The sequence below is a fragment of the Struthio camelus genome, chromosome 7 (genome assembly GCF_040807025.1).
Source record: "Struthio camelus isolate bStrCam1 chromosome 7, bStrCam1.hap1, whole genome shotgun sequence".
In the NCBI taxonomy this organism is placed as follows: Eukaryota; Metazoa; Chordata; class Aves; order Struthioniformes; family Struthionidae; genus Struthio; species Struthio camelus.
The window spans coordinates 319,650-346,848 of record NC_090948.1 but is presented as its reverse complement, the minus strand read 5'-3'; the positions used below and the strand labels follow the sequence as shown (position 1 = coordinate 346,848).

At 51.7% G+C, this 27,199-nt stretch overlaps 3 protein-coding genes across 12 annotated transcripts in view; 2 read left to right on the top strand and 1 right to left on the bottom strand.

The window, feature by feature from the left end:
• Nucleotides 1-11,294, top strand: part of INPP5A (inositol polyphosphate-5-phosphatase A) — a 261,753-nt gene extending 250,459 nt beyond the window's left edge. For 2 of the 4 annotated variants that reach the window (XM_068951378.1, XM_068951380.1), the window contains exons 13-16: nt 3,244-3,355; nt 8,162-8,230; nt 9,517-9,553; nt 9,700-11,294. In XM_068951378.1, coding sequence (XP_068807479.1) covers nt 3,244-3,355; nt 8,162-8,230; nt 9,517-9,553; nt 9,700-9,749 — 268 coding nt within the window. In that variant the 3' untranslated portion in view covers nt 9,750-11,294. Of the gene's footprint in view, nt 1-3,243; nt 3,356-8,161; nt 8,231-9,516; nt 9,605-9,699 lie in introns of all 4 variants that reach the window. The other 2 variants (XM_068951379.1, XM_068951381.1) reach the window with 1 other exon arrangement.
• Nucleotides 11,295-12,746: 1,452 nt separating this feature from the next.
• Nucleotides 12,747-17,468, bottom strand: NKX6-2 (NK6 homeobox 2). 2 transcript variants are annotated; one of them, XM_068951329.1, is made up of 4 exons: nt 16,602-17,458; nt 16,039-16,211; nt 14,305-14,431; nt 12,747-13,027 (listed from the first exon to the last, which is right to left on the bottom strand). In XM_068951329.1, the coding sequence occupies exons 1-4, from the start codon at nt 17,014-17,016 to the stop codon at nt 12,921-12,923; spliced, it is 822 nt and encodes a 273-aa protein (XP_068807430.1). In that variant the 5' UTR covers nt 17,017-17,458; the 3' UTR covers nt 12,747-12,920. The 2 variants fall into 2 exon arrangements, with proteins under 2 accessions (XP_068807430.1, XP_068807429.1); XM_068951328.1 differs by lacking the exons at nt 12,747-13,027; nt 14,305-14,431 and adding an exon at nt 14,458-15,318 and having other exon boundaries at nt 16,602-17,468.
• A 1,668-nt stretch (nt 17,469-19,136) lies between these two features.
• Nucleotides 19,137-27,199, top strand: part of LOC104141284 (vertebrate ancient opsin) — a 42,564-nt gene continuing 34,501 nt past the window's right edge. For 4 of the 6 annotated variants that reach the window (XM_068951323.1, XM_068951321.1, XM_068951327.1 and 1 more), the window contains exons 1-3: nt 19,137-19,324; nt 26,069-26,247; nt 26,366-26,580. The gene's annotated coding sequence lies outside the window, so the exon portion shown is untranslated. The remainder of the gene's footprint in view (nt 19,325-26,068; nt 26,248-26,365; nt 26,581-27,199) is intronic. The other 2 variants (XM_068951325.1, XM_068951324.1) reach the window with 1 other exon arrangement.

Sequence of the window (27,199 nt, the reverse complement as noted above, 5' to 3'; positions counted from 1 at the left end):
TGTTGTGTATGGCAGCTTTGAGGTTTTGTGGAAGTGGGGGCCTTTGTGTCTTTGAATTTTGCAACATCTTTCTTCCGTGGCAGCACCAGAATCATTAGCTTGATTTGCTGCAAAAGCCAAGCCTGTGCGTTCTGTCCGTGTCTGTCTCCCCTTGCAATGGTTTCTGTTGACTGGCTTCAAGCAAATTTCACCGAGAGTAAAAGATTTCAAAGACAGTTCTGCAAGTTTCGTCAAAGTCAGTGACCGGATTGGGAAAAGCGGTCTGGTTAAATCCCATCCACCGGTGGGAAAGCGTCAGAATGAGCTAGCACCATGTAAGACACCAGGGTGTCCGTAGGGGAGAAAACCCTTACAAGGGCTCTGAGCGAGGGAGACGCTTCGGCGTCCACAAGAAGACACAGCTCCGGGCGCAGTCCGGCTTCCACTGCTCCCTCAGCTACGAACAGGGTGATGGAGGCGTTTGCTGGAACGTGCGTTGTTTGAAAAATTTGCTTCTGAAGTAGTATACAGTCAGTGACATGTTTCGTGCAGATTTCTTCGGTGACGGTCTTATTCCAGAAACTCCTCATAGGGCTTTCATTTGCAGAAATCTGTTTAAGATAAATGGCATATAATAAACTCTAAAAGATTTGTCATACTGTTTTAGGAACTAAGCTCCCCTCTTCCTCAAACCCGTTGAGACGCAGAGAGTCCCCGCTGGCGATCTGCGAGTCAGGTTTAGCGGGGGTCACTTCAGGCCCTCTGAGCCCTCCAGCAGCCTGCTCGTCCCAAAGCGTGCGTGACCCTGCTGTGGAGGGAAGGAGGCGAGCAGGCGTCTGCCCTACTTCTTTGGGGTCCCCTATGGGTTTCACTAGGTCTGCCTGGGCGTTTCGCAAGGCGTGGGACTGGCACAAGGCAAGGACACGGTGATGGGGAGGGGGAAGCCACCCTCAAGGCAGCGCGCTTCGCTCCCAGCCTGAGGGAAGGACGCTGGCCTACAAAAGAAGGGTTTGACCCACTAACTACAGATCATTGTGTGTGGTTAACTTTTGCAGCATTTATTTTCATCTCTGTCTCAGCCATTAGAAATCTGATTTGCTGCAGGTATCTGTAAACTGCAGTAACTTCTTGCCTTGGGCGATCAGCACTAAAGACCTTGAAAAATTGGCAGAAGTTCTCGCCCTGTGAAAACATTAAGATCAATAAAGCAAATTGATAAATACCATTTTACAGAATATAGCCTCTTGGATGAAATGCTCTAACCCATAGCAGTAGCAGATCATTCCAGATACAGAACATCACGCTTCAAAAGCCGTACGGCTGATGCTCTAACGGAGGGATTATGTGAAATGCGATTGATTCTGATAGCTTCTGTCATAAAAAGTAGCCTCTGTTATAGGGGGTTCTTGAGTAACTAAAGTAAGAGGTTACCAGAAAAAGTCAACCCTTAAATTGCAGACAAAGAGCTTCTGCTACCAACAGTATTACATCATCAAAATAGCTCACGGACAGTCAGAAATAAGCTGTACTTCTGTATGTCAGTGAAGCAGCAAATTGAATTCTCATAATATGTTTTGAAAATGAGTCTTGTTAGGTTTGATGAGGTGGAAAAGGTACTGAGATCACTGGTTTGTTCCAATGCGTTTTCTTGGCTGCGCGCCATGGCTAATCTTTTTAATGGCAGTGTAGCTTGTAAACCCATTTGGTAGAAAGCTATACATCTCAGTTTCAGAATATCACACCAAGTAGGGTGGTAAATAAGTTTCTCTTCAGGCATGAAAGCCCTTTTGTTACAATCCCAGAAATCTTATTTTAACACACATATCCTGAAAACAAACTCAGTCTTTCCAGTATGAATTCAGCAATGAGCAGAATGAAATGCAAGTGTCCTTATTTTAGACGCGCGCGCGCGCACACACACACACACACACACACACACACACACACACACACACTTATACATACGTACATATACATTACATATATAAAATATGTACCAGCCTACTGCTTTGTCCAAAGAAGTGTAAATGCATTTATCAAGGCCATATTTATCATTAATTTAGGCCCAATATTCAAGAAAGTGAGCCTTTCACAACCCTGTGGATTCCTCCAGAACTCCTCTTGGGCTACTTACCCGTTCTGTTTTGGAAATGGTCTGGGAAAAGAGTGCGCCTTACAGCATGATCAGTGGTCATCACATTCAAGGTTCTGTCAAAGTAAAGTACCAAGAACATCTGAATAACAGAGCATCTGCTAAGTCCGCCCTGGCCTCAGCCTCCTGACTGCTGAAGCAGAGGTTGCCAGTTCAGGTGCTTTAGGTGATTTCAGCCTGGGGGCTCACACGGGTATGGTCTCTGAAACAACCAGATTTAACTTATTTTTGGCTGTTCTGCAGGTTGAAATGAAACACCTTTCTGTTGCAGTTTAAAGTGAAGTGAGAAGGCACTGGAGATCCCGTAGCTCATTTATAGTGGTCCCGTAGCATAACTTCCATTTTATCACCTTTTGTTCCAAATGTCTTTACAAAACACTTTCTGTTAATTCGATTTCATAGGAAGCTATAGACTCTTCTGTATTCACCATCATTGGTTTTGCCTCCTCCACCTCATTTTCCTCAACCCACATTGCTAATTCCTTGGTTCTGAAGAAATCCATGGCCCTCGCCTCCCTTGAAAAAAGCCTGTCTTCTGGTCAGGTCTTCCTTACTGTCAGCCATGGACAATCCATGCACGTTGGTTTTGCGTACACCTGCAGAGATCCTGGTGCTCTGAAGTCTGTCTCCTGTTAAATTAGTCCTGAAAAGCTGTCCTTGAGAGAACCAGGCAAAGAAAGCCCACGAGAAGAACATTTCTTTCCTAGGTTTCCTGTTTCATCTCCTGCCTATTCCTTTTCCCTAGTCATATCCAACAACCTACTATGCACTTGAGTTGGTGTTGAACTGAGTTTCATATGGCTGTATAGATAAATATTTGTTGTCTTTACACACTTGCACACACAAAAATGTGAGGTAGGAGGTGACAGTTTTGAGAGACGTATGTGTCTTAACGTGTCAGTTTAAAGTAGGGTTGTAGATAAGAGAAATAGGGATAGAAGAGCTCATGAGACAGAAAGGAGAAGAAGAGAAAGGGGAATAGGTATGACACATATTTAAAAGAGCTACTTTTTGCTAATTCATTTTTTAAATTAGTGTTGTCATTTGGGCTGGTGGTGGTCAGGCTGCTTTGCGGAAAGCTGCTAACGGCCGTGGTTCTGATCCGTTCCCAGTTACCCGTACAGTGAAGACTCCAGCCAGGGAAAGCAGTACATGAACACCAGATGTCCAGCGTGGTGCGACAGGATTTTAATGTCACACTCTGCCAAGGAGCTAATCCTAAAAGTAAGTACAGCCCTGCAACTCCTCCCGTTTCTCAGTGCTGCTTTTATCTTCAGCAAAGGTAGGTAGGGCTGATACAGCTTTGCTTGTCCCTGAATTTTCAGTTGACCATAGCAAGCACCGGCCAAGCTGGAGACAGCATACCATAGCAGTAATAAAAGGTTGTCTCCAGTGCTTTCCATCTGAGAACGTGCATTTGTCCCCGTTAACCCTTTGGCAGTTACCAAAGCACAAGGTTTCACAAACACTTCTTTCGGTATTTGCGCTACCGACACTAGCTGCTCTTCGACGCTGCTGCGCTGCTTCTGCGCTCCTCGCTGCTGTACTGTGATGTTTGTGAACCGGCCTGGGAGCACGACAAAATAGAAGTAAAGTGTCAGTTCCCCAGTCCGGTTCACTGTACAGTAACGGAAGTGACAGCGCTGCCATAACTGAGGGCTCGGCACGGATGCAGACAAAAGCAGCTGCGAGCGGCTGCTGGCTGCTGAGTAGTGCTCTTGAGAGGAAAGCCTGTGAAGCAGCAGCTCTGGGTACCCGAGTTGTAAGCCTGGTAGATGCAGGTTCCCTCTGGTTTGGGGGGCAAGAACTGTGCATTTCCCAAGGATACTGTAGATCCGAGATGGGTTAAATCTCCTCTGTAGCGACCTAGCTCTCGCCACTGACTGAAGAGGGAGTCTACAGCGGGTAGGCTCGTAGCTTTGGCACATCAGTTACGCGCCTAAATTTCAACACTCCATTACAGTTTAAAAAAAAAAAATTGGCAACACTTTTAGAACATATGGTCCCTCTTGGGATCTCAGTGCCTGCAGGTAAGGTTAACTTGGCCATGCTATATCCAAGGTTAAATGATGTAAATACAGTGCAGGAGCCTTCCGATTTTATTTTCCTCTGTCCTCCTCCTTACCACCTTCTGCTCTCCTTCGAAACACTGAAGTGGGTGAACCAGTTACATACGCCAACTTGCATACGCTGCTTCTGCTTTTCCTTTGTGCTTAGTTGTTGCAACTAGAGACCTGTCCCATTTACACTGGCTACCAGTTGTCCCTAGAGGACCAAGAACACATCAGGAAATCAGTGTATGGCGTAAGGAGATCTCACCCATGCCTTTCTGCTCTGAGCTCAATTTTCCCTGCTGTGCTAGCCGTGGCCATGAGTGCCATGCAAGAGTGAACGTGCTGTAACTTTTCAACACTACTGCACCGAGGTTATCTTCCTCACCAGACTGTTTGACTGTCTCATACATAACAGCCTTCCCCATCCCAGGAGTTATATTCTTCTCCAGAATTGTCCTAAGTGCGTCTGACATGTGTCTGTCTGGATTTTCCTGTAATACCGTTTAACATGGGTGAATTGCAGCAAATAATCTTTGCAAATAAATCCATATTCTACAGCTTCATGGCTTTTTTTTTTTCTGTGTAAAGCAATGAAACCCTTGAAACTTGTTTTCCTGGAGTTTGTAACCTTCTCTCTTTCTCTCTCTCATCAGGGTTATTTATCTCATGATTAGACTGTTTGCTTTGCAGTATGTAACTCACTGAAAGGCTGGGAACATTTTTTCCATAGCTACTCAAGTTTCAGTCCAATGTACTTCCTCCCCCGTTTTAATGTATAAGAAGCGTCTGCATGATCTCTTGAAGTTTCCCCAAAAACCTTAGATGGGAAGAACTTGCCCATGAGTACACCATTGATTTTGTTCAGGGAAATCTTTTGTTTGGAGACTGAAGAAGGAAAATCACTTCTGCAACTTACAGATCGGCCACCGAATTTTAGTACAGGCCGTGTGTTGACCTCTGGAGATGCAAGCTTGGAATAGCATTTCAAGCGCGTCTGCATCCTTCTCTGACAAAAATGGGCCGTGTAATTGGTCCACGAAGGCGTATAAATAGTCTGGAGCTTCTGCTGCTTTGGGACTAAAGCAGAGGTCCTCTCAGGGATGCACAAGGACTGGAGGGGACTGCGAGAGCTCTCTGTCCGAGGCTCCCTGTACTGCTGTAGGTTTGAAATGGCTTGAAGGGCCTTGTGTTTGTGGAGCGGCTTTTTAATTAAGTCATTGCGATTTCTTTTTTTTTTTTAATCACTGTGAGAGGAAGGTAAAGGAAACATTACACTGATTAATATACAACAATTAGAGTGTGTAATACAGCCAAACGATGTATGTATTACGACCTTTAATGAAAAAGCATGGTGAAGCCAAGAGGAATACAGCCTCTTAGTAAGGATAGTAACGTCAAAATCGATGTTACTTGGTCTCGTGTAACAGAAATATCAGAAGCAGAAGTGAGACTCTACCCAAAATATTACAGATAGTACTTGACACCCATGGAATTTCTGAAGAACAAAGGATTAAAACCGTGGAAAGAGTGGCCAATGAGGGAAGATTTTTTTTTAACAGCTATGAATAAGGAGATAGAAGTGTACACAAAGGCTTGAAGAGTGTAAACAGTGCAGAGGGAAAGGAATTCCTTCAGATTATCTAAGGGGGTATAACTTGGATATAATGGGAGAAAATTAAACAAAGGAAAACAAAGGTAGCGCATTAAAGAAATTTCTAACTGTGAGGTCAGTTAGCCCAGTCCTTTAGTCTCCGCGGAACAGAAGCCCAGTCCCTTGGATCATTCAAAGCTTACATTTAAACACTGCATATAATTTTGTCCCTGCAGTTTTGCATTTGCAGATTATGACCGTGCAGTTTGGGACATCTCCAGAACTGCGCGTGCAAAATTGCAGATGCAAATGAGGCCAAACTGGCGTGGTGGTTTAACTCAGCATGTTTATACCAGTGGAGGAGTGGGTTAGCGCCTGTTATCCAGCTTGAAAATAAACTGAAAATGTGGCCCATAACACTTAATGAAAATCTTCAGTAGAAAAAAATGCCAAAGTGATAGAGGAAAAGGCAAAAATGACCTTACTAGTTTGTGTGATTCTGTACAGTAAGCCGTATTTGCCTTGCCTTTGAGAACTTATGCTGTTACAGAGTTTTATGCTCTGAACCTTTTAAAGAAATTGTTAAGAAACCAAAAGCACATTTTAATTAACTGATTACAGTGTAACAAAATCCTTAAATTTTAATGTGTATCAATATTTTGAAGAATTTTTGGTGTAACTAGCTACTGAAAATTGTTATGCATATAATTATTTTGCTGTATTAATTCTTCTTATGGGCAACTGAATAATTTATTTTTCTGTCCTAGCAAATCTGGATTTTATTTCAAAGGCAAAAAGTAGTACGTCTGCATTTTTAATCCTATGTGAAGAAAGGATGGTATGCACAAATTGCCGCCCTGTACGGTGTGTTCAGCTACACACTAGGCATTGCAGATTGTACAGACATGGGGCTGTAAACAGCTTTCATGCAACATCATCTATCATGCTATGGTCGGTTACCTCACCATCATGTTATTTTATGCTTCCTGAGCCCTAAAACACCAAAGGTTGCCCACTGCTAGGGAGCGGCGTTGATGCCTGAGAGCATGAAGTAATGAATGCTCAGCCAAGTGGATATTGTTTCTGCTTGTGCCCCACTGTAATTTGTTTATCTGTCTAAAGATTATGCAGTTGAAAATCCACAATTTTATGCTGCCTTTGTAAATTATCAAGTCGCTTTTGATGAATGTATCCCCACTTCCCATGCTAGTGGCATTACGATCTTGAAATATTGGAAAGTGCTCATGCATACAATGCAGAAGGTTATGTTTTTATATTTTTGGCAGACAACCGTGCTGTAAAGTAAATCTGACCTTAAGCTTCCTTACTGCATTAAAGATAATTCAGTTTTAACTTTATAGTCCTAAATGCTGCTGTTTATATAAAGTTATTGCCCAGTCAAACTTGACTGATTACAGATGAGAAAGTCTTGACTGTTTCATACAAAATAAATTAGTATTGCAAACTAGTTTAAAGCACCTCTGTGATTGTATTAGAGACTTGGGAGTGTGCAGAGTCCAGATTTAATTAGCCTGTAGGAATTGTTTAGCATAATAAGAAATTGTCTTGTGTGTCAAAGTATTTGTATTTATTCCTGGAGTATTGTGCTAGAGAAGCAAAACAGACTGTAAAAATCGCATATTTATTGCAAATGTCAGAAAGATGAGTACATTTTATTATTCATTAAAGGACAAATGGTAAAGAAGTCAGTGTTTTGAGGATAAAGTTCAGCACGGAACAAAATGAAAGCAATTCATACTGGAGGCTGCAGGAATGTCATCTTTCGTTTGAAGCTGATTTTCTTAAAATCCTTAATGCTCTTTTCAGATGAAGGAATGCATCTCATAGGAATGGTGTAAAAGATTGTAGCCATAAACTGTAAAAAATTCATTCATCTCTCTGGACATTTAACCTAACCTATACGAGGAAATAAAATAATCTTATGAGGCAATGTGGATTACGTTTTGTTCTAAGAACAACACATATCCCACTTAATTCGGTAAAAATTCTGCGTTGGTCTTAAAAAAGGATTGTGTTAAAGCTGATTGATAGCTGCTGAAGGTTTGAACAGGACCGTAACTGATTGGTCTATCCAAATGTTAGTCACTAAAAGTCGTTAAGGTCCCAGAAGCAAATAGTAGCTACAGTGATTTCATGAGCTACTTTATGTGAACAAATTGCACAAATTACTGAAAGCAGTTTTGGATGTAAGAATTCGTTCTCTGCGGTTTTTCTCTGGAGAAGCCAGGCAAAGGTCTTAGTTTGCCCTCATCTAAAAACCATCTTCAACTATTTGCATAAAGTATTTCTATATTTCTTTCTGTTTCTGTAATCTGGAGAACACTTGAACCCTGACTAGTCTCTTTTTTTTTTTCTTTTAATCAGTCTGAAAATGATGAGAAGATAGTAATATATGACCACATTGGGCCAAATGTCTGCATGGGGGATCACAAGGTAATTAAAATAAATGTTGCAGTATTTTATTTGCAAAGTTTGATTAGGAAGGAGACTGTATGCATTAGTTTCTGTTAATTTTATACCTAAGCCAACTGTTTCTCTTTCCTATTTTCAATTTACTGCTTTGAAAATGTTTGAAACAGTTGAATGCAACTGAAGTCAGTAAAATATGTTCGCATAGATACTGTACGACATCAGATAAAGAGCAGGACGATGTGTGCTAGCAGCGAGATATGATACCAGCTGAAAAGAATGGGAACGCGCGTGTGCCCGTGCGACTGTTCCCGTGAAACATAAGCATTTTCCTTGGGTTATCAAAATTGCTTCGAAAAATACAATTTAGATTAATTTGGTGCCTAGCTGATTATTAGTAAAACAATATATTGGCAGTTCCATATTGAAGTAGCAAGTAAGAAAAAGAATATTGAACGATATAAATGCCAATTGTTAAAGTGAAGCGAGAGACCTGAATTTTGCCAATGGTCTTCTCTGCTGAAGGTATCAGACTGAAATCTCAGTTAGAAATGCAGCAAAATCGAGCGTTTGCTTGCTTTGAAAACGCTGATGAAGGAGTAGGAGGCAGCAGCTGAAAGCATCCGCAGAGTTTTGTGATAGAGTGCCGTGCCAAAACTCGGCTAGAGACTTGCAAACGCTTGCAAACTGAACGACCGGTCAGCGATGGATAACGTGTTATTTAAATACATGCATAAATGCATATGTACTCATAAATCAAAATTTACAAATAGATACCTGCATTTGCTTCCATGGTCAGAGCTCTTGTGAGACAGAGCATTGTGTCTCTAAGGAAGAACACACTTACTTAAGATATTTGGTCCAGAATCATCCTGTTCAGACTGTGAAATACAGAAGGTTTACCAACTTCTGCAGTAAACCCAGAAGTTTGGTGTGTCGGCAGCTGATTGACAGCCAGTTCGGAAACACACGTTTTTGTGCCTTTTGTCAGCAGTGCACTTGACAAGAATTACGTTAGCAGCTGATCGCGCTCCCTGATGCCAGGGAAGGGAGTTACGTGGGGGCCGTCCCCTTCCCGCAGGAATCGATGGCACGTTTTCCCTTCGGTTCCAGTGGGAGCAAAGGGGCAGACCTGCAAGGAGCTGCTGTAGTTCTCGTCAAGGTTTTGTAGTTAGAGAAACCCGTGAAATGCACATTGTCGCATAATCTGTCTGCAGTTGAAGGGGAATCGTTGTTCTGTCTGTTACTGATTGTGAAAAAATGTTTGTATTTCCAAAGTGTAACTTCTGTTTTTCCCTAACTTGCTGCAGCCTGTGTTCCTGTCCTTTCGAATAGCTGCTGGGGCAGGTAAACCTATTGCAAATGTGCACAAGTGTTGTGTCGTGCAGTGATGTGGTGGTAAATATCATTTTTTTTTCCTTTTCGTTTACATTTTCTACATCATTTCCCCTGTGTTTATTTTTCCTTTTTAAAAAATGCCAATTCTGCAACAGGAAAAAGATGCCTACGAACTGAGAAGATTTTCCGTGAAACGACACTGTAGCAAGGAGGGGAAGGAATACGCAGTATATTGAAATACATAATCGTAACAACTGTACTGATAAATCAAGTCCCGAGTGCCACATTTTTAGACTGCTGATCGTACACTATGCTTCAGCATCTGGACTCTGTTTGAGAAAAGCCTCACATACCTCACTGTCTTGTATGTTCATGTGACATCAAGTAGAAATGTGGAATTATTTTTTATATATATGTCACAATTCTGTTGCCAAAACTCTAAGTAGACAGCAGAGATGTTATGTATTTTAGATTTCACAACTTTCAACTTTTAATAAGTGTTTGTCAATGTGGAAAAGCTACTTCAGCATATTATAAACTTTTAAGGGTGTCATGCCGAACATTATATATCTTTACCACTTTGGGGTTTTGTACATTGGATTGTATAGATAGAGATATTGATGGTTTTAAATGGTATTTTCTTTGTTGACCAAGGCTTATGGTTTGTGTTTTAGTTTTAGTATTTTGTTTTTCATTTTTATAGATTTTTTTTCTCATGTTATTTACTATACTGCCATGTTACATGGTTTTTGAATCACACAGCAGCTGCTTTCTATACATACATATATATATGTGTGTGTATATATATGTATGTATGTGTATATATACACAGATATATAAATAATTTATAAACCTGACCAAAACTTACGCTAAATATACTTTCCAATATGAATGCTTGAGAGTGCCATATCAGCAGTTAGTGTTGGAGTCTTAGCAGATTTAGTTAAGTGTACATCAACAACCAACATTTATATATTACAAATAATATATAGCAGTGCCATCCTGGATACAGATATATAGCGTACTATATAGCACATATATTAGCAGTTTCACTTTGTTACTCCTATAATCCCTTCTTTCTATGTAATATTAAGGTTTGAATGTGAAGTTCTTAGGTAGGTTTGGGTGTAACTTTCAAGAATTTTGTAAACTGTTTTTGTCTGTCTTTTGTTACTGTTTTATGGTGCCAAGTATTCTATATTAAAACAATAACAACATGGGAGAAGAAAATAATATTCTGCTTCAGGTAGCAACAGTATTGGACACAGACTGTATTTGTACAGTGTTAAAGAAAAAAAAAATTCTGCAAATTTTCCTGTTAGTAGCTCAGTGCAACCTACGATATAATCTTGTTACGAACATCTTTCTCCCACCACTAAATACAACATTAAAAGGTGATTAGAGAGCCTGTTGATGAAACACAAATGTATGTTTTATTGATTTAATTTAGAACACTACAGAGTTCATGGACTGTGTGATGGCATTAGATTGATGCTTGATTTTGGTATAAATCACTACCATTGAAAATGATTTGATGTCCGCTTGCAGAATGTTTTCTCAGCAGTACAATCTGGGTTTGTATGAAGTACTGTTGGCCAAAGGGTGTCTGCAGCTGTATTGTTACTGTGCCATGTTGCATTATAACCACACAGTAATTCTATTTAAGCGAACTCAACTCATGATAACTTTGAAGGCCTTTAGCAATGAGTACTCTGGTTCTCAAGCAATAAAACTGATCATGGTGAACGTCGCTCTGTCTGTCCCTTTAATTCGGGCATTGGGGATTACAGGGAAATTATTAAATTGTAAAATTTCTCATTAATGAGTTAACTTTTACTCTCCTGCCAATTGACAGAATTATTTTTGCATTAAAACCTAGATGCCTGAATGCATTTCTGAGTGGTAAGCAGAGCACAATACAAACAAATACGCTCCAGTGCAAAAAAAAGGCAGTGGGAAGTTTGTATTAAAAAGTACCTACGTGTTAATACACAATTTTACAGCTATTCATGAGATGCCAGTCCCCAGTAGTTCAATAAATATGCCACCGTAAACTCCTCTGTGATTATCTCTGGTTGTAGAAAAACTACTGCCTTTTTTAAACTCAGACTGAAGCCTCATTTATAGATAAACTCACCAGAGCTATAAACGGCAAGCCCATAAATAGCCCTAATCCAGCTAAAGGAGTGAGTTAGTTACGCAGGTGACCTGTCAAGGTAATTTGTGGAGCTGAAGGAGTCTCAAATTTAACCCGCAGAAATTCATAAAATGCAACTTGAGCACTTTGAAAAAACAGCAGCGTCTGCTCTTGACCGTGCGGCGCCCGCAACGGGGCTCCCGAAATATTCCCCGCCGGCGCTGCCGCCGGCGCCGCGCCGGAAAGGCAGAGCTGGCCCGGCCCCGTCCCACTACACAGCTGCTACAGCGTACCGCGGATGTACCGCGGGGTCTGTGTCCGGGGGGCTGGTGGCGGTCCCGGCCCGTCGGTGGGAGGCAGCGGGCCGGTCCGGGCCGGGGGCTGCGGGCAGGGGCGCGCTGGCCGCCAGCGGGGCTCGGCCGCTGCCGGGGTTCAGCCGCCGGGGCTCGGCCGTCGGGGCTCGGCCACCGCCGGGGTTCAGCCGCCGCCGGGGCTCGGCCGCTGTCGGGGTTCAGCTGCCGGGGCTCGGCCGTCGGGGCTCGGCCACCGCCGGGGTTCAGCCGCCGTCGGGGCTCGGCCGCTGCCGTGGTTCAGCCGCCGCCGGGGCTCGGCCGCTGTCGGGGCTCGGCCACTGCCGGGGTTCGGCCGCCGCCGGGGTTCAGCTGCCGGGGCTCGGCCGCTGTCGGGGCTCGGCCACCGCCGGGGTTCAGCCGCCGCCGGGGCTCGGCCGCTGTCGGGGCTCGGCCGTCGGGGCTCGACCGCCGCCGGGGCTCGGCCGTCGGGGCTCGGCCACCGCCGGGGTTCAGCCGCCGCCGGGGTTCAGCCGCCGCCGGTGCTCGGCCGCTGTCGGGGCTCGGCCGTCGGGGCTCGGCCACCGCCGGGGTTCAGCTGCCGGGGCTCGGCCGTCGGGGCTCGGCCACCGCCGGGGTTCAGCCGCCGCCGGGGTTCAGCCGCCGTCGGGGCTCGGCCGCCGTCGGGGCTCGGCCGCCGCCGGGGTTCAGCTGCCGGGGCCGGCGCCGCGCCCGCCCCGCGGGAGGCAGCGCGCGTCCCCGGCGGAGGCTCGCCGCGCGGGTGCGTTACAAAGCCACCTTGTTCTATAGCCAGCTACTCATCGCAGAATATAGGTTTCCGAGTTCCTTGGGGCACATTTCATTAAAAAAAAAAAAATCTGGAAAGGAGCAGGTGTGAGGAATCCGACTTTCAAGTGCGGGTGGGTTTTTTTCATCCTGTCATTTTCCCTTAGGAGCCAGGAAACCGGCTCCGGTTCTCCGCTGCGGTTCCAGCGTCGCGTCTCAGTATGTTCAAAGCCGAAGTGAAGATTAATTTCTGAACGTGATTTACTTGGCCTGCGAACAGGGTAGAGCGCGAGTGAGGGCTCGCCAGCCCGCCGCCTGCCGTGAGTAAGGACTTGCCGGACCCCCCCCGCCCTCCCCCAAAATAGCGAGCCGCCCTGACGGAAAGCCGAGGATCTGCTCAGATCTGAGCGCAATAAATCAAAGCGAGCGAAGCGCACGGCCCCGACGGCCCCGAGCGGCGGCACCTGGATGCCCGGGGCGGGGGGGGCGCCGCGGGCCGGCGGCTCCGCGGGCCGGCGCGGAGCGTGGCCGCGGCGCGCGGGGACCGCGCGGACCCCCGCGCCCGGGCGGCCCCGCCACGCGCGGAGGCGGCGCGGGTGGGAAGGAGAGGGGCCGCGCCGAGGTGCGGGGGGACCGCGAGGGCCCGGCGCTGCTGCCCTCCAGCCGCTTGCCGGAGGCGGAGGCCGGACGGGGCGGGCGCGGGGATGGCGGGCGGCCCCGCGGCCCCGCTCGGCGCGCAAACCGGCAGCTAAGCGGCTGAAAGAAAAGCCTGTCTCAGGCATTAAACGGAAGAAAAAGGCAGCCTGACCACGAAGCGGGCTTAACCCCACCAGGCCGCCCACGCGCCCGTGACGACCGGGGCCGCGGTGGGGCCGGCGGCGGGGGCGGCCGTCTGTGCGAGCCGCCCTCGCCCCCGAGGCGCCAGCAGGGAAAAGGCGGCGACGGCGTTCGCCGCTCGGGAGGTTCGTCCGTGGGCTTTTCCCCAGGAGGGGGGTCCACAACCGCCACCCCCCGCCCCGTCCCGCGGCTCAGGACCTGCCCGTGGCCCCAGAGCGCTCCCCCGTGCCGGGGGCGGCCGCAGCCCCGGCCCCGCACATGCCGGCTTGGCTGGCGGACCCCGATTCTGGGCAGGCGCCTGTTTCCCCGGGGGGGGGGTCCCAAGCGCCGGTGACCCCGAGCCCCGACGGTGCCGCCGGAGGAGCCGTCCGCCCCCGTCCCCGGGTCACCGCCGGGCCGGGCCGCGCTTGCGGCGGCAGCGGCTCCCGACCTGCCGGGGCAGCGGCCGGGCCCTGCCCGCCCCCTCGGCGCCGCGGCGGCTGCAGCCCGCCCGCGCGGGGCCCCTGGAGCCGCGGCCGGACGCGACGCGACGGGACGGGACGGGACGGGACGCGCGGGGCCGCCGGAGCCCGCGGAGAGCAAAGGCCCCGGGCGGGGGGGAGCTCCCGCCGCCCTCCCCGCGCTGCCGGGGCGGCCGCGACTTCAAATTTAACACACCCCCCTCCCCGGGCCCCGCTCCCCGCACCAGTGAAGCGACAGCCAGAAATTACCCTGCAACAGGTAAGGCGGTTCCCACGCCCGGCGCTGCCCTCCGCGCCCTTTTCTGGCCAAACGCTGGCGAGCGGCCCCGTGCGCGGGCTCCGCCGCCCTGCGCGGCCCGCCGCGGCTGCCCCGGCACTGCAAAAGAACAGGGGGGAAACTCGCTAAAGGAGAAGCTTGTTAAATAATTTATTGATTTATACAAAGTCTTTCCAACCGATGTGGAAACAACATTACTTTAATCCAATTTAAAATCAAGTGTCCATTTTCCTCTTGCGCTTTTTTGGGGGGGTGGGGGGGAAATCTTTTCTTTTTTGGTATTATTAAGCAGAAAAGCCAGAGGCAGGAGAAATCAAAGCGCCAAAACACTGAGTCGAGGGAGGGGGGGTGAAAGAAAACAGCCGTTTTACACTAGAAATATACATCACAAAATCTGAAATTTACTATATACAAAGTGGCTGAGCTTGCATTGGGCGATCCATACAAAACGGTAACAAAATCTGATTGTTAGGAGCAGGAGATCGGCAAGAAGGCTGAAAGAAAGAAGGGCAAACCTCAAAAGGACACAAAACAAACGCCAAAAAGTTGGAAAGATTCCTCTGAAATTTACATCAATGAGAAGGAAAATAATTTCATAACTTATTCTGTAAAAAATATATACATTTCACATACATCTTAGGCTGTACAACACACCACTTTAAACATCCAGGTACAATTCGCCTCGGCGGCGGCGGCCGCCCCGGGGGCCGAGTCGGCGCGGCCGTCGGTGCCCGCCCTCACAAGGTGTCCGAGCTGGTGCTGCAGGGGCTGACGAGCGACAGGCTCGTGGATTTGTGCTTCTTCAGTAGCCTCGTGATTTTTTCGTCGTCCGAGTTGGGGTCTAGGGGCTTGTTGTACTCGTCATCGTCCTCATTGTCCGAGCTCTCCTTCAGCTTCTCCGTCTCCGAGTCGTGCTTCTTCTTCGCCGAGGCCATTTCCGCCGCGTGCCGCTTCCGCCACTTGGTCCGTCTGTTCTGGAACCAGACCTGGGCCCGGCCCCGGCACGGCACGGCCCGGCCGCCGACACGGACACGCTCAGCCCGCGCCGCCCCGCGCCGCCCCGCGCGCCCCGCTCCGCGCCCCGCGGCGGGGGCCCCGCGCCCCCAGCCCCGCAGCGCGGAGGGGCCCCGCGGGCGGCGGCTCCGCCGCCCCTCCGGGTTTGCGTTTCCGCTGCGTCGCCGGCCCGAGCGGGGCGAACTGGCACGCAGCGGCTCGGCGGAACAGCAAGAATAGGTGGAAGATGAAACGAGGTGGCCAAGAAAACGAGGACTGCGCGTTCCCAGGGCAGCTCAACACTGCCGTGCGCTCAGAGCGCTGGCTGACCGATTTGCGCGGTTCCACAAAATAGCGCTGTGCCGATTACCGGGCACGGACTCCGTGGGAAACTGACCTGTGCTGAAACCATTTACTTGCCTGGGGCTTGGGGGGAGGGTTATTTGTTTGGGTTTTTTTTTAATCATTTGCAACACAAAAAACTCTAAGGACAAAATCGGCTAAGTGCAACGCGGCCTAAGCGCTATCCAATATTCAAATGTCGTAATTCAAATTATAACTGGCCTAAAAAAAGGGCCTTCCGCGGCTGTATAGTTTTAAACGGTTGCTGACAATTTTGCCGAAGGGGAAGGTGCCGGCGCCGGCCCGGCAGCGAGCGGGGGCCGGCGTGGGAGGCCGCGACCGGGCGGCGGGCGCTGCCCGCGGGGACCTACCTTCACTTGGCTCTCGGTCATGCCTAAGGAGTAGGCGAGGCGGGCTCTCTCCGGTCCTGCCAAGTACTTCGTCTGTTCAAAGGTTTTCTCCAAAGCAAAAATCTGCTGCCCAGAGAAAGTCGGCCGCGAGTGCTTCTTCTTGCCGTCCTTGTCCAAAACCATGCCCGTCTGAGCTGAAAGCGGAGGAGAAACAGCTCCGTCAGCGAGGGGTTTGCACTTGATCCGAGCTCGGAACAAGGTCTGCGCCTGCCGCTAACGGGGCAACCGGGCGCCGGGGGCTGCTCCGGGTGGCGCCGCTGCTCGGACGCTGCTGGTCTAGAGCAGGATTTGGTCCGGGGACGTCTCCGCGCCGTGGCGGGCCCGAGCGGCATCTAAGCGGCGGGGCCGGGCTCGCGCGCGGCGGCCGTCGGCCCCGCGGACCGTCCGCCCCGTCCGGCGCGGCGTCCCCCCGGCTCCCGCCGCGGCCGCCCCGCGCCTCCTGCCAGCGGGGCCGGGCCGGGCCGCCCGTCGGGGAGGCACCGCGGGCCGCGCTCCCTCGCCCCGCCGGGACCGGCCGCACTTACCGGGACAGGCGAGCCGCGGGTCTCTCCAGGGAGAGCCCTGCACCACTCCCGGCCAGAAAATGGGCGGCCGCCCCGGCAGCTCCGCCAGCGGCTTCGGGTAGCGGGACACGGCGGCGGGGTTGAAGTACATCCCCGCCGAGGCCGCCAGCCCGTTGATGCGCGGCAGCCCGCCCAGCAGGTTGCTGGCGGTGCCCACGGGCCGCCCCAGGATGTCGCTTATTCCGTGCGGCGTCCCCAAGGGGAGCTGCGTGTTGAGTCCGCCCAGGGCCGGCGCCTTGAAGCCGGAGGGGTTCTGCAGCGCGTAGGGGAAGAGCGAGGTCTTCATCTCGGCCATGTTGTGCAGCGCGGCCAGCGGCGTGCTGCTGAGGACGAACGCGCTCTGGCGATTAGCATCCATCTGCCCCACCGCTAACATTGGCGGTCATCAATAAACGCGGGTCCTTCTCCAACCACGGCGGCAGCGGCTTAATTTTTAAACCCCACGCGAGGAGCGCCAACCGCGGGCTGGTCAGCGTCCTTTCGGCTCTCAGGTTCAAAGTAACAGCAAGTAGCAAAGTTTGCCCGCAGCAGGAAAAGCTCGCCGCCGCTCCGCCCGCACCTGCAGCCCGCGACGCGCCTCGGCGGCGTCGGGGCCGGAGCGCGGCGCAGAGCAAAACCGGGCAAACGCTGCGACGGCGCCGGCAGGGCAGACCAGTCTCGGGGAAAACAGACCTCCGCTGGCAGCGCGGCCCCGGAAGGCTTCGGCTTCGGCTTCCGCGCCCCGGCTGCAAATCCGACCGGAGCGGAGCGGGGCGGAGCGGGGCGCCGGCGGGTGGGCGCCGCGGGGCTGCGCGCCTCGCTCGGCCCGCGCGTCTCGGCGGCGGCGGCGGCGGCGGCGGCGGCAGCGGCGGCGGGGACCGTGCGCGCCGCGCCCCGGGGCGCAGATAACCGCGCGGGCACCTGCGAGCGCCGCGCCCATTGGGCGGCCGCCTCCCCGCGCCGCCGCCGCCGCCCAATCGGCGGGCGCCCAGCGCCCCCACCCCGACACGTCACGGGTGGGCCGGCGGCCCGCGGGCGCCGTGGGAGCGCGCGCCGCCGCACGTGGCCGCGCGCCGCCGACGGGGCCCCCGCCGCGACCCGCCCCCACGGGGCCGCACCGGCCCCGTCTCTCTGCCGGCCGCGCGCTCACCGCTCTGCGTGGGGGCCGCGGCCTCCCGGCCGCCCCGTCGGGCCCCTCCCGCCGGGCAGGGCCCGCGCGGGGGTTCCCGGCTCCTCGCAGCGCGCCGCTCCGCGCGGAGGGGCAGCGGGGGGGGCTGCCGAGCGGCGCCTACCCGGTGACTGCTTCTGGGTGCTCCTTCTCTGGTTAATGGTTAATTAGCTCTGTGTTTGCTGACATGTTAATTGCTCCCTGCATACGAGACTCGAGTCCTTAAAACACGATTATAAACGGTAACCTTATGTCCCGGGTCTGCTTTGCTCAAGTTTTATCGTCAGGTTTTAAACAGCCTGACATCAGCGAGGGCTTGCCCCGGAGAACCGACGGTTGGCTGAACCGCTGTCTTGAGAGGAAGAGCATGGCTCTGGCATCACTGCGAAACGAAGCGCGTTTGCAGCAAGAAAGTTGCCGCAGGTGTTCTTCTTAATCGGAAATATGCTGATTTGTTCAGAAAATAAGAACTCGGATCTGCAATTGTTATGGAAAGTAACGTCGGAACTATCGTGCGCTCGCCGCCTTACAAGTGCCTTCTCCTACGTGCCTTGGCGCGCTATTAATCAAGGAAAATATTAACTACAACAAACGTGGAATTAAAATTTTTCACAGTGTTTACAAAGTAAACATTGATTTACTTCAGCGTAGAATAAGAACTATTATAAAAACGCGTGCTCCGTTGGCTATAATTACATATTATCGTCAGCCCCTTTAGTAGGTGAAAACGGTCTCGTTTAATTTGAAACATCGGCCTTAATATTAATGGCAGTTTGGGGAGTAAATCCGTGGGCTCGATTACTGATCTTTATTTTCAGCCGCTGAAACCAGAAATGATGTAAACCTTTCTGTCTTGTATCCATCCTCGGAAGCAGTCTAACGTATAAAAAATTAGATGAAAAACGACGATGCCTTAAAGCAGGTCTTTTTAAAAAAAACAGTTCATTGGTTTTTTTGTTCTCCACCTGCTGCAAACACAAACGTAACGAGCACAACACAAACACACCGGCAACAAAAAGGTTTATCGCGCTGATGAAGCCGCATCATCCCTCGGCCCGGGGCCACTCGTGCGGCGCCTGGGTCTTTTGGGAGGCAGCGGGTGGGCGCCCCCCCCGCCCCCCCCGCCCCCCCCCGCGCTGCTGGCGGCGGTGGCGCCCGCGTCGCCCCGTCCCGGCGGGCAGGGCCCGGCCCCCCCCGCCCCCCGCCCCCGCCCCCGCCGCGGTTCTTCCGCCTCAGCACTGACCAGCGGCGCAGGCTGCGCGGGCCGCCGCCCTGCGCACACCGATTAAGCAGGGCAGGAGAGCGGCCCCCCGACGGGCCCCGCAGCCGGGCGGCCCCGCGGGCCGGACGGGGCAGGGCTGCGCCGGGGCGAGCCGAGCCCTGCCGCACGGACGGGGCGTCCGCGGCCCCGCTCCCGGCGCCGGCGCCCTCCTCCCGCGCCTCCCGGCCGGCGACTTGCGTCTGTCACCAGCGACCGTCGCTACACGTCTGTCCTGCTGACTGACTTCCCTGCAATCTGATACCCCGCGTTCTCCAGGTAGGAATAAACGTTGTTTATCCCTGCAGACGCCGGGCCGTGGCAAAGCTGCTCCGACAGCGCTCGGCGTCTTCCGGCCCCTGGCTGAGAAGGAGGCAGCAGGCGCCTGTCTCGGTCCGCGGCCCCGCTGCCGCCCGCCGCGCCCGGGCCGCCCCCTCGGGGGGCGCAGCCAAAACACATTTCTGCAGGAGCGCTGGCGCCCGCGACGGCGGCCGGGGGCTGCCCGCCGCTCCCCGCCTCGGGCCCGGCCCGGCCCTGCGCCCCCCTGCCAAAACAAGCTCGGGCTCCCTCCGCCTGCGAAGCGGGCGCTCCCCGGCGGCGGCCCGACGGCGCCGCGCCTGTGCTGGCGGGGGCTTTCTGGGGCGGCAGCGGGGAGGGCTGGGGCGTTTCACGGGGCGAAGCCGCAGGCGGGAGCGGGGACCTCCCGGCTCCCGGCAGGCCGGGAAGAGGCGCGCAGCGCGCCCGGGGCACGCGGAGGGGCGCGCTGCGCTCCCGGCCGCGCAGGGCAGAGGCGGCCCGCAGCCGCGCGTGGGCCCCCCCCCCGGGGGCCGGGGCCGGCCGCCCCCGCGGCTCCCCGCCCCGCTCCGCCCCGCTCCGCGCCGTCGGGCCGCGGCGGGCGGGCGGGCGGCGCCCCCTGGCGGGCGGAGCGGAGCGGAGCGGAGCGGGCGCGGCGGCCGTCGCGGCGCAGGGACGGCGCTCGCCCGTGCCGGTGCCGCCGGCGGCGGGGGGGCCGCGCTGGGCAGGGCCGGGGTCTCCGAGCAGAGGGATGCGGGGAGCGCGGGCGGATGCCCCCAGGCTGCCCCCGCGGCTGCCCCCGCCCTAGCGACAAGGCTGCAGGCAAACAGAGAAACCTCCTTGCCTTGGCTGCAAAACCATAACGCATTTTTACTGGGCTGTTCTTGATAGCGAAGGCAGCGTTTTATCATCATATTTAGATATATTTCCATACTGGGCAGGTGATTAATAATTTCCACCTATTAAAATTAATGCGCGCGTTGCCCGTGACATGAGCAACCTTTCCTACAAGATGACGTCGAAGCAAAACTGAGCTTGGTGACGCCACATTCCTCTGACACTGATGCATTCAGCCATACGCAGACTGTAGTATCATTTTCCATTATCCAAATAAAGAATTACAGTAGGGTTAACTTCACTCAAGTCCTGCTTAACCTTCTGCTACTTCTTTTTGTCATACATACATGTTGCATCCTCTGTGCAGCTGAAAAAGTCTGAGAGGACATGCGCTACAAGAAAATAAGCCACGGAGAAGAATAATCTGCATTTTACACTTCCAAGGTGTAAATGCGTGTGCTTTCTCTCTCTCATGACGGACTGGGGAGAAGGCAGATGCACAGTGCATGCAAGTGTCCCCCGCTGCGTCGTACGATATTCCAAAATGCAAACGTAAATTCCTGTGTCAAAGCAGTAATCAGGGCAAGGGGAGTTCAGGGCAGCTCCTCACACCGCACAGACTTCTTGTCTGAATGACTCTGCTGGTTGCGAGAAGGGTGGGAGTGAGGATAGGAAGGGGAGGGAGGAAGGATGTTGCTGCTTGGAATTGCTGGAGCGGTGGTGGCAGAGAGCAGGAACATCCCGGTGGAGAACCCTGGTGCGATCCGGCTGTCTGCCGGGCGCCTCACGGTACGGCTGCTGCTTCGGCACAGGGTACCTGCCGACGATCGCTGGCGTTTCCAAGCACAGGGCGTTTTGGGCGAACAACGCAGTCGCTGGAAAACAAAGTCACTTTAAACGAGATGATCTCTGTCGAGGCGTCCACAGGATGATGTATGTTCTGGGACTGGTCATATTTAATATTTTTCATTATGGTCCTTGGCACAAAAAGTAGGAATATGCTAATGACAGAGTTGAAAGTCATCATCAGTATAGAACAGCACACAAGAAAAACTGGATGACCTTGAGACTGGTGTAACAGAAACGTGAAGAAACACAAAAATGCAAAACGTAAGGTATTGCCTTCCAGTATCGTAAGCAGTATTTTTGTACTGTTCTTAGGGCAAAACACAAAACAGCACCTCAGCGTAGCTGTGGTGCAATTTAGACTCTGACATTTAGGAGAGTGAGTTGCAGAAACATTGCCCATCGGCTTCCGATTGCAGAGAATACAAGTTGTGCCACGGTGCGTGTCCTGGTCAGCCAGGTGCTGGTCCTCTGTCCACTGCGATTGCAGACTAGGGTGGCCTTTAAGGCAGATGAAAGAAATCCGTTATATATCGAGAGGTCGGACGGACGTGACAGTCTGGGAGAGCCCTTCCACTCTCCCAGGCTCGTCTTCTGTTCTCCCTTGCACGTGCACCGGCCGCCCCGCTCCTCGGGGCCCAGGAGAGCAGCTGGGGGGGAAATGAGCCCCTCCCCGGCTACGGGTGGAAACGGTCTGCTCACATCTGCGTATCTGCGGGCTTCAGCTGCACTCGCTGTGAAGTCGTATGCACCCGGCACGCTTGACTTTTTCTGTGGACACCTCGGGGCTCGGTCTCCGGCTAGGTCTGCAGCAGACGCGGGGCAGACTCCGGTCGCGCGCTGCCAGCGCTGGCGCCCCAGCAAGGGAGCAGAGCGCGGCGAGGCCCCGGGCTCGGCGGCGTCGGCAGCCCACCCACTTCCCGCCGCCTCGCTCACGCCGTCCGGCTCCTTTGGGCTCACAGGGACGTTTTTCACTGAAAACTGAATCAGCAGGTAGGGGAGCCACGATGAAGACCAGGACGCTCGGTACAGACGCAGCTGTGGTCAGCGGCCCCCGTGCGCCGCAGTAAGGGGGAATACACAGCGCCGTGCCAGCTGAGCGGTAAATTTGTGGGTATTACACTTGGCCATTGGAGGGGGTACAAAGTTTGCAGAGGAGAGAAGGATGTTTGTTCTTTTATGTGACTGCTGAGTCATTCTGTTTGTACAGGCAAAAATGTTTAAGAAATAAAGTAACTTTCCACGGTGGGGTAAAAAAATGCATTCATTCTCAAAGGATCTGGAGAGAAAAAACAGCAGCAGTGTGTCCTCGCTCAAGAGACTGTGGTTAAGCTGCGCGATTTTGTGCTTGCAGTTTGTCATTATGAGCAAAGTGGTACTAAGCATCTCTTGTCTTTAACAGCTCTGTGGTAGTCTGTCTTTATTTTTATAGCTTTCTAACACAATGCTCCTAATTATGTCTTTAAATTAGAATATTGTGTTACAAGGTTATAAAAACAAAGGCCACTGGACGCACACTTACACGTGGACTTTAACTTGTTCTACGGCCCCGTTTGTGAGGCTGGAAGGAGCGCTTTTCCTACACCCTGCATCAGTCTTCTGCTTAACGGTAATCATTACAGCGCCTCAGTGCCAAAAGCCCGTTACCCACAGAGGTGAGCAAGCTTGGAAATCCTGGCTGGAACCTGTGTAGTCTTGCGTCCTTCACCAGCGATATTTGAGAATGAATTAGAGCGCATCAAGAAACTCATTTTCAAGCTGGCTGGCACCTGAGGGATGCAGATCCTGCCCCACGGACCTCAGCCTCTGTCCTGCATTGTGAAACTGAAAAAAAAAAAATTGAAATACAGGCTTTGTTTTTTTATTACCACCCTTCTGAACCGTTGCAGACCTGGGAAACGCTCTCAGCATCAGGAAGCGCTGCTGCGGCGGCCGGTGGTCGCGCCGGGCGGAGGGCCGGCCGGGGGGCTCGCTGCGGCGGTAGGTCCTGCCTGCCGGCGCGGGGAGCGCCAGCCGGGTTGCAGAGCTGTGAGCGGGATTTGCTGGGCTCCAACCGAAGGACGCCGGCGGAGCGCAAAGGCAGGTGACGCTGCGTGCAGGCGTCGGGGGGGGCAGCGGGACGCCGCTTCCCTTCCCCAGCCAGTGAGCTGAAACGGCAGCGGCGGCTCGTCGCGCTGGCTCCTGGTCCCGGGCCGGCGTCAGGCGCTCTCTGCAGTTTGCCCGTCGCAAACAAGCCGCTGCGGCTGTGCAAGGAGCTTAGCCGGCTTTCTAAAGCTTTCGGGGGCTCAGAGAAGAGCTCAGGATAAAGCTGTCCAGCCTGTCTTTGCTTTTAAGCATCTATAGGCATGTTTGGGCCTAAGCGTTGGATCCAGCTTTTCTGCTCCCAGCCCGCGCTGTCCCAGGAAGCCAATTAACTTCCCTCGTGGAGCCCGGAGCGGGGCTGCCTTTTGGTGCTTTCCGGCACTAGAGGGCAAGAGGCTTGGCACGTCTTCCTGCCTTGGGCCTTTGCTGCACTTGCCGACTCTGGCTGTCATTTGAACCCACAGCCGTGGGAAAAATAAAATCTTTCCACTGTCAGTTAGCCTACAGGAAGCTAGCACTGCAAACCAAACGGAGCATGTACTCGCTTTTTAAGGCTTTAATCTCTTTTTGAAGAACTGCTGGTGGGAGCTTTAGAGGTAAATCCCTTCAAGTGCGGTGAAGACTAGAGTGTGATATTGAAGACATCACAGGATCACAGAACGGTTGAGGTTGGCAGGGACCTCTGGAGATCATCTAGTCCAACCTCCCTGCTCAAGCAGGGTCGCCTAGAGCACATTGCCCAGGATCGCGTCCAGACGGGTTTTGAACATCTCCAGGGAAGTTTTCAGCGTTCCTGTGTGAATTCATTTTTCTGCTTTGGGTTTTAAGCACCAAGATTTCAAAGCGCTGGGAAATTCGTATTAGGTTTAATAACAAGTATCTAACATGTTAAAACCCCCATCCACTGTGGTCAGTACAGTCACTGGTGGAAAACAGCAGGGATAGAAGACATATATATATTAGGACAAGAAATGAAACACAGTGTTTAGATCCTCGCGGCTCGGCGTCTTGCCCCAGACGAGGCTCACGGGCGGCACCACCAGCCGCCGTCCCCCCCGGCCGCGGCTGCCCGGGCGCCCCTGCTGCCTCCGCCGCTCGCTGCCCCGCTCCTGCGGTTCCCGCCCCTGGGGTGACATTTCTGCCCGGAAACCCCGTCTCCCCTCTTGTTTTTCTTCTGCCGGTGGCTTAGATTATTGTTAGTTTTAAGAACATTGCCTGTCAAGTCACACCTGCGCCTCCGCTTGCCCCCCCAACCTTCACTCTTCCCTCCAGTGCTTTTTTCTATTTGTCTCCATCCTAATAGTTTATCCTTTTAATGAAAGAAGGCTACAAGTTATTCTTTTTAAATGAGATAAGTCCTTGTGAGCTCTATTTTAGCTAAGCAAGACTAGGAAATCGTTTGCCCTTATTTGTATTAAACAGATGTATATACTTTACTGCAAGTCATTAGTGCTATAAAGAGATTGCCTTCCTATTGATAGGCTGGATGGGGGAATCCAGGAGTAAATTGCCAATAAATAAACAGTGTGCTTGTAAGCACTATTGATTCTCGCTAAGCCACAGAAAAGTGTTTTGTTAGTGAAACTCTTCCTGACTGTCCAAGTGAGGTTTAAAAAAAAGAACAAAGGAATGAGTGCTTACTGCAAGGGGTGGGGGCGAAGCCTTTGGGTGACAGCTCCTCCCTCCCTCCTCCTTTGGCGGGCATGGGTTGTAGAGGTGGCCACTAAAAATGTAACAGCAGTTCTCCTGGCCACCATCAGAAATCCTGGGGGCAATCGCGGGCACCTGGAGGATCAGCACAGCCTTTCCTTTAATGCAGTAATAATTTCAGAGTAGCAGGAGGGTTTTCCAAATTCCCGTGAAAGGAAATAAAGTGTCATTCCCACAGGAAGTGGAAGACTGGCAGGATTCACATTCCTGTTGTCCTGTCCGGGCTTGGAGCAGTCTAGAAATGACTCCGCTGAGCTGTTGGGGGAAGGCTGTAATGTACTCTGCTGGTTGTCCTAATATCCTCTGCGGGGAGTGGGGTTCACTTTGGCACAGAGCCATTGCTTATTTCCACCCTTTTCTTGGAAGACATTAGCAGAGAAAAGCTTGAGCTTTGAATTGTAGCCTTATATCTGTTTTGTAATCTTGGTGCAAGTTCTGTGCAGATAGGGACGCCCTCACCGAGGTATCGCAGGAAGCAGCTCTCTGACTGCACTATCTCTTTGAGGTCCTGCCAAACCCCGAAGGTACGCTCTACGCTTTAAGCGCTGTCTGTCTCAATTTTAGATGCTTATGCGGCGATACAGGCCACGCAAGGTGAACTGTTTCCGAAACGGTTCAGTCCGACCTACCCGGTTTTGAATAATCATCCCGCCCTTTAGCAACACTTCCCATGTCTCTTCCCTTGAATTGCTGTGCTCGCTCTTCTCCTGCGTTGCAGTGTTTAGCTCCGTGTCACCCTCTTTGGGGAGGTAACGCTCCTTACCTGTCTCCAAAGTGCTGTGAACGGGTACGATGCTGTTAACGAAAGATGCTCAGCATCCGAATGAGGTCAATGAGCAAGGTAAACATAACTTGACCAGGGCAACGGCATGACTTTCTTTTGGAAGTTAGGATACAACTACTAAAATTCCTCCCATGAGCAGAGCAGACGTTAGGAGCCAATTCGGGAGCAGAAGTATCTGAGCAGGCTTGGAGAGGACCCGAGTGTGGTCGCAGGCTGGACAGTGGAGCCCTTGCAAAGGGGGCCGCAAGCGCAGCAGAGCGCTACCGGCACAGCAGAGCGCTACCGTAACCGAGATGCTTGCTCCACCTCGGAGCCAAGCTGTGATGGTGTTCTCTGCTGGAACCGCAGTCAGTGATACGGTTCCCTCCATCTTCTGGGCACGTATTCAGTGATAAGATTGAAACCTGTGAGCAGACAGGCCGTTGCTTTAGGACTGTCTCAGTAGAGTAACAGGGATTATAATACTGCAGAATCTCTGGCAGACCTCGTGATTACGGCTGATTATGGAGGAGTCTCCCGAGGGTGCGCTGATCTTCCGTGCGTCTTTTACTTGAAGAAGACATAACAACGCCAAATGTCAGGCATGCAGCAGCAGTGCAGTTACGTGATGCGCGATACTGGAATTGCCCTGGATGAGAAGTAAAAGCAGGTAAAGGAAATTCATTTCATGCGGCTACACATTTTGTGTGTGTATGAGTGTGTGTATGAGTGTGTGTTTTTTACACAAATACAAAATTATACTGCATCTTCGTCTACTCTGCCTTCAGGAAACTGATTACTTCAGACTGAGTTTCCTCTGTACAAGTGGGAATGTCGTTCATCACCCGAGACTGAACACCAGGAATGTGTTTTAGCAATGACAGCCTTTGGAAGGCTCATGTGCAAATGACAGCATGAATTCAGAAAGGTCCGGGATATATGATGAATTTATTACCTCCTGTTTTACTTATGCCTTTTTCCTCATCATTAAGCCCTGTTACAGGTAAATATATTTAAGAAATGATATGCTATCTGGATTTCTTTTTTTTAATGCGTCTCTTGACTTTTGTTCTTAAAAAAAATCTTGTGGAATTCATTACCTTTTCTCCTTCCTGGTTTTATCTTCTTTTCTAGTTCTTTTTCCTTCTGCCAATCTTTGTTTCCATAGTATTAGTGATGCCATTACTAAATATGTTAATTTTCTTTGGGTTTTCTTTTTTTTTTAGTCATTTAAAACATGAACAAAGAATAGTTTTTAAAAACCAGGAGTTAGCAATATGCTCAAGAGCATTGTAAACAATCGCTTACGTTGTGCTTTGTCTTCCTGTGCAACAGGCGTTTCTTCCATATTCGTATAGCTTGCTAAAATTAATGTTATTTACGGAGCTGTCCTTTTTCTAGAAAAAAGACGGGACAGAACTGAATTTGCACCACCTGAGGGCACTGTAATACTATGTCACTGCAGTTTAAAGAGAAATAGAAAGGACCGTGTTAGTAACCGTCCCGGTTTCCTGCCTCTTTTAATTACCAAATGCCAACCTGGAGAGTAAGCTGCCGAAAGGAAGGAAAGTTGCTGCGGAAGAGACGCTTGTGCAGATGGCCACCACGGAAACAAGGTCACC